Source organism: Melospiza melodia, chromosome 12 (assembly GCF_035770615.1).
Source record: "Melospiza melodia melodia isolate bMelMel2 chromosome 12, bMelMel2.pri, whole genome shotgun sequence".
Classification (NCBI taxonomy): domain Eukaryota; kingdom Metazoa; phylum Chordata; class Aves; order Passeriformes; family Passerellidae; genus Melospiza; species Melospiza melodia.
The window spans coordinates 7,983,027-7,995,840 of record NC_086205.1 but is presented as its reverse complement, the minus strand read 5'-3'; the positions used below and the strand labels follow the sequence as shown (position 1 = coordinate 7,995,840).

General features: G+C 50.6%; 1 protein-coding gene across 1 annotated transcript; it reads right to left on the bottom strand.

The window, feature by feature from the left end:
• Window positions 1-6,350: 6,350 nt before the first annotated feature.
• CRYGS (crystallin gamma S) lies at window positions 6,351-12,632 on the bottom strand. The gene is made up of 3 exons (XM_063166663.1): window positions 12,247-12,632; window positions 7,371-7,613; window positions 6,351-6,676 (listed from the first exon to the last, which is right to left on the bottom strand). Exons 1-3 carry the CDS (start codon window positions 12,265-12,267, stop codon window positions 6,404-6,406), a joined length of 537 nt encoding a protein of 178 aa, XP_063022733.1. The 5' UTR covers window positions 12,268-12,632; the 3' UTR covers window positions 6,351-6,403.
• Window positions 12,633-12,814: the final 182 nt, after the last annotated feature.

The following is a 12,814-nucleotide window of genomic DNA, read 5'->3' as shown; positions in this document are numbered from 1 at the left end:
GATCTGGGCAGCTGTAGGATCACACTCCTGCCATGGGACATTTTCCTTGTTAAACATCCATGACACCAAAGAATTTGGACCAAAAAAAAAAGCTTAAAAACCATAGGGAGGTGACCTGGATATGTAGGAAATCCAGTTGGGAATACCTGCCTAGCCAGGCAGGAGCGTGCAGGGAGCAGGGACAGAGAGCAGGAGAGGAGCTGCTGCCCAAGCTCTGTCCCAGCTGGTCCAGCTTCTGCAGGAAGGTGGAAGGGGATGCTGTTCCCAACTCTTCCCTGCCTCTTCACCGCCACAGCCTGCCGTGGTTTTCCCTCTGAGGGGAGGAAGGGAGCCCATGGGCACTGCCAGCCCCAGCCCAGCACATCCCTCCTGCCAGGGCTCAGGCAGATCCCACAGAACGCTCCAGGCACGCGTGGAATTTGGTTTCCAAGAGAAACTGAGCTGAGCTCAGTCACACAATTAACCAGGTGGAACATAATCAGGGCTGGGAATTCTCAGAGCTTCCCCTCCCAGCATCACCCACTGGAGGTGCTCAGCCATGCAGCGCTTCTCGTAAAAACTGACATCAAATCCAGAAAGTTTAAACAAAAGAGTTAAATATTTCCCTTTCCTTCTCCATCCAACCCCAAAACACTGAATGTAGGAGTTGGGAAAGCATCGGTTTGCTTTAACTCCTTCCCAAAATAATCTTTAATTGCTGTTTTGCTCCTTCAGCAGCCGCCCCCAGCCCTGCTCCCCGCACAGCGCTCCGGGCGCACGGTCCCCGCTCTTGCACATCCCTCTGCCTGTACATCCTCCTGCACATCCCTCCTGCACATCCCTCCGCTCTGCCTTGGAATCTGCTCCTGCCGCACATCCCTCGCAAGGTCTCGTCTCTTCCATTTGCTTCTATTGCCCTCTGCTGGGCTCTGGCAAAGGGAAGGATGGCGTCCTGGGAAGTGCCCTCTCCTCTCCTTTTCCTCAGCAATTCTAGGAGATCTCAGAGCCCTATTTGAGGTGCCAGCATCCCTCAAGGCCGTGCACACATCCTGGAGAGGCAGCTCCCTCCCCTGGCACCATTCACACACTCACAGACACGGCCAGCCCGGCACCTCTGGGTGACAGGACACGTGTGACAGTGGCCAGACACTGATGGGGTCTCCAGAACATCTGTATGAGAGATACAAACCAGCTCCATCTCTCCCCGCCCAGATTTGGGCCACACTTTCCCCATGATGTCTCAGGTTTCAGCTTTTATCTTTTTCAGATTCTGTGCTGCTTTAGTGTGTGGGTCTGGGCTTCATATGAGGGGATGGTGAGCTCTCTGCACAGAGTAGGGAGAAAAAACAATTCCTTCCCTAGCTGGGGACCAAAGACAAATGATCCAAATCTCAGTCCAAGAGCACAAACAACATGGCCTGAAGAGAGAAAAACAAGCAGGATGGGACTGCATGGGCTAAAGCTGGAACTGGACAATTAACTGCAATATGCAAATAGAGCAGAACTGATCAAAGTGAGAGACCCCATGCCCAGTTATGCATTTTGGGACCATTTTGGTTCATCTTGGGTGCAGCACTGGCTGGGCTCCTCTGTTGCCCAAGGTGTATGCATTGAGGAGACCCTTTTAATAAATTCCTGCTTTATTCTTTAACTCTGTCCAGCCTCCGTTCTAGGTCAGCCTCACAAAGCATCGCCCACAGGCTCACAGGATGGAAGGAGCATCCTGGAACCACAGCTCAGCCAGGGCCAACAGGGAATGCACAGGGTGGGTCAGATATAAAACAGAAGACAAACAACACCTGGGAAGTGTTTTTGCCAAAACCAAAGTGGGGGCTGCAGTAATCTTCAGACTGCACAGGCAGGGGTTGAGGTGGAGGTTGAATCCCTGATTCAGGGACTTGGGGTTTAGTGAGCAGATGGTGGGAAATGCAGGATCTGAAGTGGCAGGGCTCCAAGGGAACCAGGTGGCAATGCAGTGCTACCCTGAATCACAGAGTCATGAAAGCATAGAATCATAGACCATAGAATCATGGAATCATAGAATCATGGAATTGTGAAATCACAGAATTATAGAATTGCTTAAGTTGGAAAAGTCCCCAAAAAGCACCAATTGTTTCCCCAGCACTGCCATGCCCAACCCTAAACCAAAAATCAAGAAAATTTAAACAAAAGGATTGAACATCTCCTCTTCTTTCTCTATCCAACACCAAAACCATTAATTTTGCGGTTTTGAAAATTTTGCAGTTTTTCTATAACTTCTACCAAAGTGGCCTTGAACTGCTGTTTTGCCACATCTCTGTCCCTAAGTGCCACATCCACACACTTTTGGAGGATGGGAGGGAGAGACGGTGGCTCCCATCCAGGAATGATCTTTGCTGGAAGAACAAAAATGCATCAAGGTGCTGACGCCTTGAGACCAAAGAGCATCAGCAACACCAAGGGAAGACCCACAAAGCCCTGAGGACATTGGGAAAAGGAGGGAAAATGGGAGCCTGGGCTGGTTATAGTGGCTGTGTCCCACTGTCAGGGCCTGTGAGCAGTTTGTGGGGGAGCAGAGCTGAGTTTGAGTGTCCCACTGGGGCTGTGCAGCAAATTCCAGATCAGATCCCAGAGATGTGCTGCCCCATCTCAGTGACATCCGTGCCCCACACTGGGCCACCACCAGCCAGCTCAGGAAAGGAACAAATTGGCAGCATTCAGAGGAATATTCTGTAGGCACACAGTTTGTGGTAATTGGGAGTGGGGCTGAGCCCCAATGAGCACAGCTGTGAGCAGCAGGTGAGCAGCACTGACAGCAACGAGCCACGGAGTGCCCAGGGGCACTGACCAACCACCAAAGGGAACAGAGGGCACACAGGGGCAGGGCATCAACAGGAGGGGATAAAAGGCTGGGCTAAAGAACAAGAAGGGCAGAGCTTGCAGCCTTCTGATGGGGTAACGTGTTACTCTGTATGGATTGAAGCATTCTGAAATTGTGTGGTGATACTCTGTGTATGGTGGCTGTCTCTACTGTGGCAACATTCTTCATTTCCAAGCATATAATTTCTGTCCTCTGGCAAAATAACACCCCCCTCACCTTTTGCATTTTGTCAGGCTGAACCCAAGATGGAAAAGGGAGGAAACTGGAGACCTTTGGCCTTTGACAACTGGGGAGATTTCAGCAGCAGAGGGGCCGTGGGGGCAGATTGAGGCTCCCCTGTCTGCCTCCAGAGATGGAGGGAAGGGTTGGGCCAGGTCAAGGAGCAGGAGAAAGGATCAGGCTGTCCTGGAATCCACTGGGAATGACCCGCTCTGAGGGGGGTGTTCTTTCCTCCTTCAACACACTGCCATCTCCCACCATCACCCCATCCCATCCAGACCCACTTTCTCCAGCAGCTGGAGAAAAACTTTGGAGGAGAGTGGCGCAGGAAGGAAAAGAGGGGAAAATTACAGCAGGTCCTTGGGCACCAAGGGGATGGAAATGAAGGTGACTTCAAAATTTCCAAACCAGCCTGTGTCAGGAAGGCTGAGGAGGGGGGACAGACAGACAGACACCTGCCTGGAGGTCTCTGCTTCCAGAAGTCCTCACACACCCACCGGATTAGGGATGATGAGGAGAGGAATGACTTATACCAATTAATTCCCAAAGTGTAATTAACATCTGGGCCTGCTCCATGTGATCCCCAGCTGCTAATGAAGCATGGCACCGCTTTAATTCCTGCTATGCCGCACCATCTTCTCATTAAACCCAGGAGCAGGTTCCATCACATTTCCCTTAGAGGGAAAAAGGGAGAGACAGAGAAATGGAGCAGGATTTGTCTCAATGAAATATGATAGATTAGAGTTTGCTGGATAAAGCAAGTAGGGATGGGGGGGAGGGCATGGAATGGGAAATTTCGTAGGTGTGTGCACGTGGGCATCTGGAAATTCTCTCTCCCCATGACCTCCTTACACCCCATCCATCAGCCTGGGGTTGGCTTATTCCAAGCAGCAGAGCCTTTGCTCATGTCTAACAGGCCCACCGGACACAATCTGCATGCCAATTACAGGAGCAGACCCCCTGATACTGGGGAATGGAAATTAGCTGTCAAGGAAAACCCGGCATCAGCACGGCTGCGCTCCCCGCTCATCTCCACAGGCACCCTGCTCTGCTGTGGCAGGGGAAAAATGGAAAAAGTCATCTGGAATCACAATAAAATAAAAACTAATGGTAAAAAAAAACCACCCAAGTAGCAGTTTATTGTTATTTGTGTCGGCTGCAAATGTTGAGGACACAATGTTCACCCAAGGGCAAGAGCCTGTGTCGCTGTGATATTTTATGAAAAATTCCTTCACCAGGATTTCTTCTCCTGGCAAGGTGAGAAGCCTCAGCTTCTCCATGTTTTGCTCCCCTGGAATGTGATTTGGAGAATTGTTTACCCAGCATGTGAATTGTTTTAACTTAATGACCAATCCCAGTCCAGTTGTGCCAGGACTCTGGTCAGTCACAAGTTTTTATTATTCATTCTTGTCTAACCTTCTGATGTATCCTTCTCTTTCTTTAGTATTATTTTAATATTTATTTTCATATAATATCATAAAATAATAAATCAGCCTTCTGAGAACTTGGAGTCAAATTCTCATCTCTCATCTCATCCTGGAGACCCACAACACCCAAACAAGCCTGGAGGACAAGGAGAAGGAGGGAGGACTTGGGATAATTGGGTTTTAAAAGTGGGGAGATCAGCAGTGAAAGGGAAGGACAGGGGAAAACATTAAGGGCAAATCAGATCCAGGTCTGTCTCCTCCAATGCTCTGGGGTGGATGCATACAGCAACCACAGAGCTGGAGTATCCCAAACCCATCCAGTGCAGGGCATGTGGGATGGGGGCAGAGGGACAGTCCCCAAAATCAGGGTGGGAGGTGGCTAGAAATGCACTGGGTGGAGCTCACCCACCTACAGAATTTTCATTCACAACAGGGACAGCAACAGGCTCACTGTCAAAAAAAAGCCAGGAGCCAGGCTGTGCTCAAACTGCTGCCCTCGGAGAGTTTTGCATGGAGCCAGGGGGAAAAGGGGACCTGGAGCTGAGGGCTGGTCCTGGAGAAATATTATGGGGAAAAATACAGTGAAAGCCAACTGTGTTGTTGGATCATCTGAATCCTGCTGATCCATGATGGAGAGGAGTGGAGGAAAGATGGAAGTGGGTGAAGATGCATCATCATTTGTAGGGAAAGGCTGGAATGGGGCAGGGTGCTAAGGGAGGAGGTGACAGCAGGGAGAGGAGGAAGAGGAAGAAGGGGAAAGCAACCCCTCAGCTCATCTTTGCGCTGGGGGAAGTCCAGGGGGCTGGACTTGGTGGCTCCTTCCCATCCCATTCCCCACCGGCAGCAGCTTTCCCAGGAGGTGGCAGCCCTGTGGCTTGATGAGGATCCCTTCCCCTGGCTCCCTGCTCTGTAATAACCTCATACATCAGGGGGAAGGGACTGCAGAGCACGGCTGGGAGGGCTTTGGGACAGTCCTGGGAGGACAAACTGATCCAGGACCAGAACAGCAGCTGCCTGCTCAGGGTGTCCAGGAGGACACATGGCACTGACAAAAACCTCATCCCTTCTCCCAAGCCACCATGGAGCAGCAACAGAGAAGGCAAGGACTCCACAGGAACATGATAGACTGAGCCACCCGCAGCCACCACCAACAAATGGAACCCAGGGATGTGTGGTCTCACCACTGATGGTGATGGCCAAATGCTGGGCCACAAACTCCAGCTTGGGGGTGGCTTTTTCCTAAAGGATCAGAGGGGCAGGGGATGGGGAAGGAGTTGACAGGGAAGGCTCTGCTCCACTAAAGCTCCCCCAGGATCAGAAGGGCAGGGGATGGGGAAGGGGATGACAATGAGGCAGGGAAGGCTCTGCTCCACCCCAGCTCCCCCAGGATCAGAGGGGCAGGGGATGGGGAAGGTGACAATGAGGCAGAGAAGGCTCTGCTCCCTCGGGATCAGAAGGGCAGGGGATGGGGAAGGGGATGACAATGAAACACAGGAGGCTCCGCTCCACCCCAGCTCCCCCGGGATCAGAAGGGCAGGGGATGGGAAAGGGGGTAACAATGAGGCAGGGAAGGCTCTGCTCCATCCCAGCTCCCCCGGGATCAGAAGGGCAGGGGATGGGGAAGGTGACAATGAGGCAGGGAAGGCTCTGCTCCATCCCAGCTCCCCCGGGATCAGAAGGGCAGGGGATGGGGAAGGTGACAATGAGGCAGGGAAGGCTCTGCTCCACCCCAGCTCCCCCGGGATCAGAAGGGCAGGGGATGGGGATGGTGACAATGAGGCAGGGAAGGCTCCGCTCCATCCCACCTCCCCGGAGGCAGGACATGTCGCACCCAAATCCCAAGAATAAGCAGGACAAGGCGGAGCTGAGCGACTCAGTTGCTTTATTGGGGGCTGTAGCAGCCCAGCACGGGGCTGGCTCACTCGGAGATGCTGCGGAAGGACTGGACGGCGGGGCTGGCCGCGCCCCACTCCACGGGCTTGCGGTACTCCCCCTTGGGCAGCACGTACTGCCGGCCCCGGTAGTTGGGGTGCTCGTAGAACACCCAGACGCCCTCCAGCACCCTGCAGGCGTGCACCTCACGCATGTGCCACTCCTCCATGATGGAGGGGCAGTCTTCGGTGGCTTCGAACATCTGCCCGCCAAAATCTCCCTTCTCAAACACCTGGATGTGGCCTCGGCCTCCACTTGGCTAGAAAAAGAAAAAATAGAAGGGTGGGGGAAGAGAAAATTATAGAGTTTGGGTTGGAAGGGATTTAAAGATGATCCAGTTCTACCTCCCTGCGGTGGGTGGGTGTGGCAGACAACTTCCATGAAAAATCTTTTCCTTAGGATTTTTCCTCCTGAGAAGCTGAGAGGTGTCAGAAATGAAATGTAAACAATGATTATCTGCTGCTGTGGAATGCAGCAGGTGGATCTGTGATTGGTCTCATGTGGTTGTTTTGAATTAATGGCCAATCACAGTCAGCTGTATCAGACTCTCTGGTCAGTCAAGATTTTATTATCACTCCATTCCCTTCCTTTCAAGCCTTCTGATGAAATCCTTTCTTCTATTCTTTTAGTAAAGTTTTAATATAATATATATATCATAAAATAATAAGTCAGCCTTCTGAAACATGGAGTCAAGATTCTCATCTCTTCCCTCATTCTGGGGCCCCTGTGAAGACCACCACAGATCTGCCTTTTCCCACTGCAATCCAGACTGGGACACACTCACCTTCTCCCCACACCAAACACCTTGCTACTCCCAGAGCAGGACTGTGGGACCAAATCCTTGCAGCCCACCCTCTGTGGCTCCCCAGGAAGATGAACACCACGTTCCCCCCCATGAAACCCTCCCAGGATGGGATAAATGGCAGCATCCCCTGGCGAGGGGTGACACCTACGATCTGGATGTACTTGCAGGAGCCCAGGCGGTCGTTGAGGCCCATCCAGTGGTGGTAGTCGGGGTACTCCCCGTGGGTCAGCACGTACATGTTCCCAGCATAGTTGGGCCTCTCGTAGGCCACCCAGGTGCCTCCATCCACACGGATGGAGTTGCAGCGGCTCAGGTAGCTGTGGAAATCGGGGCAGTCGCTGTCGCACTCGTAGTAACGGCCCAGGAAGTTCTTGTCTTCATAGAAGGTGACCTGAAACGAGCAGAGGGGGCAGAGAGGGGAGGTTCCTCATCCAGAACATCTCTATATTCCAGCCACACCACGGCAGGAAATATCGGAAAGCAGAGCCCTCGAGAGTGGCATTCCCATTCTCTGAAAAATCACCCAGGATTCTTCTCCTGGGAGGCTGAGAAGGCTCAGAGAGAAAGGAAAACAATTCTTATCTCATTTGCTTCTCCTATTGTTTTGCCCCTTTGGAATGTGTTTGGAGATTGTTTATCCACAGGTGATTGTTCCATTGGATTCTGCTGTGAGTTGTTTTCACTCTTTGGCCAATCAGAGCCAAGCTGTATTGGGACTCTGGAAGGAGTCACGAGTTTTCATTAGTATCTTTTTAGCATTCTGTAAGTATCCTTTCTGTATTCTTTAGTATAGTTTAGTTTAGTATTCTTCAATATAATATAGCATCATAAAATAATAATCTTCTGAGAACATGGAGTCAGATTCATCATTCCTCCCTTCATTTGGGCACCCCCCAAATACAATACTCGAGATATCAGAAATCATCAAGCCCAGCCTTGGAACGGGACCAACTGCAGTCAGACAGACTAATTCACCTGTCTGGCCTCAATGCCTCCACTGCCAACAGTGTTCTGCCCTTCTCAGACCTTTGTTCTGCCCCAGTCCAACACAACACTCCCACAGAGAAGTCCCTGTCTTTTTTCCAGCAAAACACCATCAAAGCAATTCCCTCCTACCCTCTCTAGATCAGGAGTTACTAAATTATGGCTGGAGAGCTGTGAGAAGTCAATGGAATTTACAAAGCAGGTTTCTGGGGACATGGGTGGGTCCGGAAGCACTGGCTTAGCAGTTGGACTTGATGCCCTTAGAGGGCTTTTCCAGCCTTAACAATTCTATTATTTCCTTTATACTGACTTACCAAGTGTTTGCAGTGAGATCTTAACTGATCTGAAGGGGGTGGAGAAGTCTCTCTCCTCCCAGATCATGTCTTCTAGCCCGTCCTTGCTCCCACTTGAACAACCCAAAACTTCCTTTCTCAAAACTCACTGCCCAAAGCTGGACATCACACAAGCTTTGCCCAAGCCAGGAGAAACTAAGGGAGCATTCCATGTGTGTGGTGGGGAGCAGTTTTATGGATATTCAAGGATTGTATTTGCAGTTGGCTCATTTTGCTTTGGTTGTTGCAAGTCAATGAAACCTCTGACAAATTCACAATCCATCCCCACATTTTTTTCCCAAGAGCTGTTTTAAGCCAGGCTGCTGACCCCAAAGCACTTTATCCTTGAACACAGCCTGGCTTGAGATGATCTTGAGAGCTGATGAGTGAATTCCATTCCTCCCACCCGAGGCAACACCCACCCAGCCAGCCCTGGAGAGGAGACAGTTTTCCTCAAAAATCCCTTCATTTAAATATTACCAAGCCCTAGACGTGACCAGTCCTTTCTCCAGCCCCATTTTTAGATCCTCCCAGGTGCCAATTACTCATCAAACTTTGCTCTTCTCCAAAAGGATTCCCAAACCATCTGATCTATCTTGACTACACCCCTCGCTTGCTCACAACACCAGATGATCTAAAGAGAATCTTTCTGGCCACACCCAACATGCAGTGGTCCACAATCCATTTTTCCCAGGTTTTTTTTCCATAGTGTGATTATTAAGACACATCCCCACCTGCAGTACTTCACCTACAGTGCTTTGGCTACTGGTATCGATGTAACCTCCCTGCTCTTCAAAAATCTTTAATTGTCAGTGTTTCAACACAAATCCAGGACAACTCTCTCACTTTTTATTTTTAATCATTTGTTTTGTGCTTAAAATTAAATTAGCTGGAGTTTTCCTGGAGCTGGTTGGTCAGCGTGCCCCACCAGCCTGACCAAGTGATCTGGGGAGTCAGACTGGTCATGCCAGAAGATTCATGCCCTTGATCTTGTGGCCTGTTACTGAACATTTATTAGGATAATGCTATTTTCCTTTTAATTTCAAGGACTGATTTGCAATCACAAAGCAATTGGTGCACACAAAACAACCTGTCCCCTAACATCCTGAGCAAGCTCTTTCCACCTTCAGTGGAGAGCTGGGAATCACTCTGACCTTTCCAGCAGTGAATGAGGGCTGTGAAAGGAGAGCACTGAAATGCCCAGCTCCTGATTTTCCCACTCTTGGGCAGTTAACCACGCTGGCCAGGTCTTCCTGGCCACAGCCCACTGCCTTTTCCACATCTGCTGCTTCTGGATCACTGTCCCTAAAGGTATCACCCAAAAAATCTGCCAGTCTGACCCAAAGGCAACGCCGAAAGCTCTGCTCACTGGGTTTGGCAGTCATGCATCGCCAGTCACCCTCTTCTTGAAGCCAGTGTTCAAGGAAGCCACAGCAGCCCTGGAAAAGCCTCTGCAGTGATTCATTTATTCCCAGTTCAGCATTATCCTCTGCTGGGATAGCTGATCCCTCTCTCCAATATCAGTCCCAAGCTCTGATCCTGTCCCACTCCTGCCCAATATGGTTGATGATGATGAACTCTGCCCAGTGTGGATCTGCTTTCTGGCCAGAGGGAACCTGGATGAGTTCAAGGCCAGCTTGGATGGAACTTGCAGCAACCTGAGATAGTGGAAGATGTCCCTGCCCATGGAAGGGGGTGGAACTGGACGGGCTTTAAGGTCCTTTCCAACCCAAACTGTTCTGGGATTCAGTGATGCTCCTTCCCCACCCAGCCTCACACAACCAAACTGGAGCCTGATGTTTCCAGGGGGGAATTTTCCCTGTATCTATAAAAGCACAAAGCCAAAGAAATCCAAAGGCTTGTATATATATACACATTAAGGATATGGCTGTTCCTAATTACAACCTAAGTGCTGCTCCCTGGTTCAGTTTCAGAATTTAAGGGGTCCTCCCCACCCATTCTCCAGCACAGCCCTTCAGACACACCCACAGCTCCTTTCAGTCCTCTGCTTCCCAGCTTTCCTGCATGGATTCAGGCTGATGTTTTCACCCATAGACTAATTACAGATTCTAATTCCAGATTTGCAGCTTTGTTTCTGTCCCCTCTCACTCGCAGGGAAATTGCTTTCCTTCAGCCAAACCCTGCAGGAGCTCTGCTCCAGCACTCCCCTGTTAACCTCTCCATGCCCAAACCTTGCCTTTTGGGGGTTACCAGGCACATCTCACATTTGCCAGAGCAGATCTTGCTTGCAGGAATGTAAAACTCTCACTTTGGTCACCTCACCTGAGTTATCACATATTGCTTTTCAACAGTAGCTTAGCTAAAAGGAAACTCATAAAAAATATAAAATTTTTACTCATAAAATAGTATCCAACTCATAAAAAAACATCCACTCCTCTATCAGGAGTGATCCCTTTCCAGGGCCGATCACTCACCGAGGCTGTGAGAAATGGTTTTTAATTCCCTATTTTGCCCTTTTCTTCTCCCTGGAATGTGCTAAAAAAGAGGACAGCATACAGAAATAGGAGATAACTCCTTCTGGCCATCTTGCTGCCACCCAGCAGTATATATTCCACAAATTCCCCGTGGCACACTCCGAGGGGACACGGCTTTCGGCCGGGGAAAGGCTCAAGGCTTTCCAAGTTGAGAGGAGACTCAAGGACGGAGCAGTTGCATTTCCCCGGCACCTTTTTTAGGTTTATGTGCAGAAAGTTTGCACCCCAGGATCCAGGAGCCACCAACACACCCTCCTCAGCTTCCCAGCCCAACAGCCTGAGAGCCACAGAGCCGAAGGACGCGGAAAAGCCGGGGCCAGATGTGCCAAACCCACTGTGCTTCCAAAGCCCCTTGGGTCTCACAGCCTCCACAGGCTGAAAGGAAACCAGCCCAAAAGCTAAACTCACATAAAGCTCTTCCTACAGCTTCCTAGTGTTCGGTATTCCATAGGGGACACTGGCCCAAGTCCCCACCCTCCTTTCCTTTCCTTTCCCAGCTGTTTCTCCCTGCCCAGTCCCAGACCCAGTACAAGTTCTGTGGGATCAGCCAGCTCAGCTCTGCTAAACCCAAGCCTGAGGAGCTGCATCCCCACCTGAGATGTCTCTCCAGCTGAAGCTGAGCTTCCCAACCTACCTCCTTCTCTGATTTCAGTTCATCCCTGCCGATTGCACCGAATCCCAAGGCCGGTGTGCATCATCCCTCAGGGAGCACTCTTCCCTTCTGTGCCATGGCCATCCATGGAGCCTTTCTGTCCCAGCACACCCTCTGCTCCACCATGGAAAAGGGATGTGGCTGCCCTGCTGGTGCTGGCAGTCAGATTCTCTCCAAGGGACCTTTCCATGACACCCCACTCTGGAGGTGCAGTGATTCCCAGCTGGCACAGCCCCTCCACCCCCAATTCACAAGGCATCAGACCCTGCGGATTTAGGACCATTTCAAAATGCCTCTCACCAGTCACTGTGTTTGACTCCATCCTCTGGCAGAGCCACACCTAGAGGAACCAGCCAAAATCTGGGAAAATACTTGGGAGGGCTCAGCTCCAGCTTCCCTCCACGTGAGGAGGGATTTCAAGCATCTCCCCCTGCCCACACACTGACAGAAGGAGAAAGCTGTCAGCAGAACAAAAAAAACCCAAAGTTTCTCCACAATTCATCCCTGCAAAATTCTGCACTTTCAGCCAAAATCATGAATATACACTGCAAACAAACCTACCTTGGTTCCAGCTCTGGACATTTTCCGTTCCAGCCAAGCTCCCCTGTGCCGGAGGAACGTCAGCAGCTGTTACAAACAGCCAGGATCCGAGGTGCCCTTTTTATAACGGGCTTGTTTTAAACCAGACAGCCGCTTTGTCATGAGAATAGGATCCAAAAATTGAGTCAGTGATTCTGAGGCTATAGCCGATTTCCAGAAAAGCAAACAGGATTATGGAATAAAGGAAGGCTTCGCCATCCTCCCTTTGTTACCATTTGCTGAGTCAGAACACCAAAACTCTGCCAAATGCACTCAAAACACGCAGCCCCCTGCCAAGGACAAGTGGTCACTTGGCTGCTCCCTCCCTTCCAAGCTTGTTAAACAAGAAGGAATCCTCGTTGGCTCTTGGAGACCCACCCCATTTGTAAGGAGGGCACCTGGTATTCATCAGGGAATGTTCTGGTGCAGTGAAGGGTGCAGTTAAAGAATGACAAACAAGTGCTCAGGGCAGACACCAGAGGATTGCAAAGACCAGCTGTGCATTGAAAGCTCTCAGTGGAGACATCTGTGCAGCAAAGAGGCTGCAGAT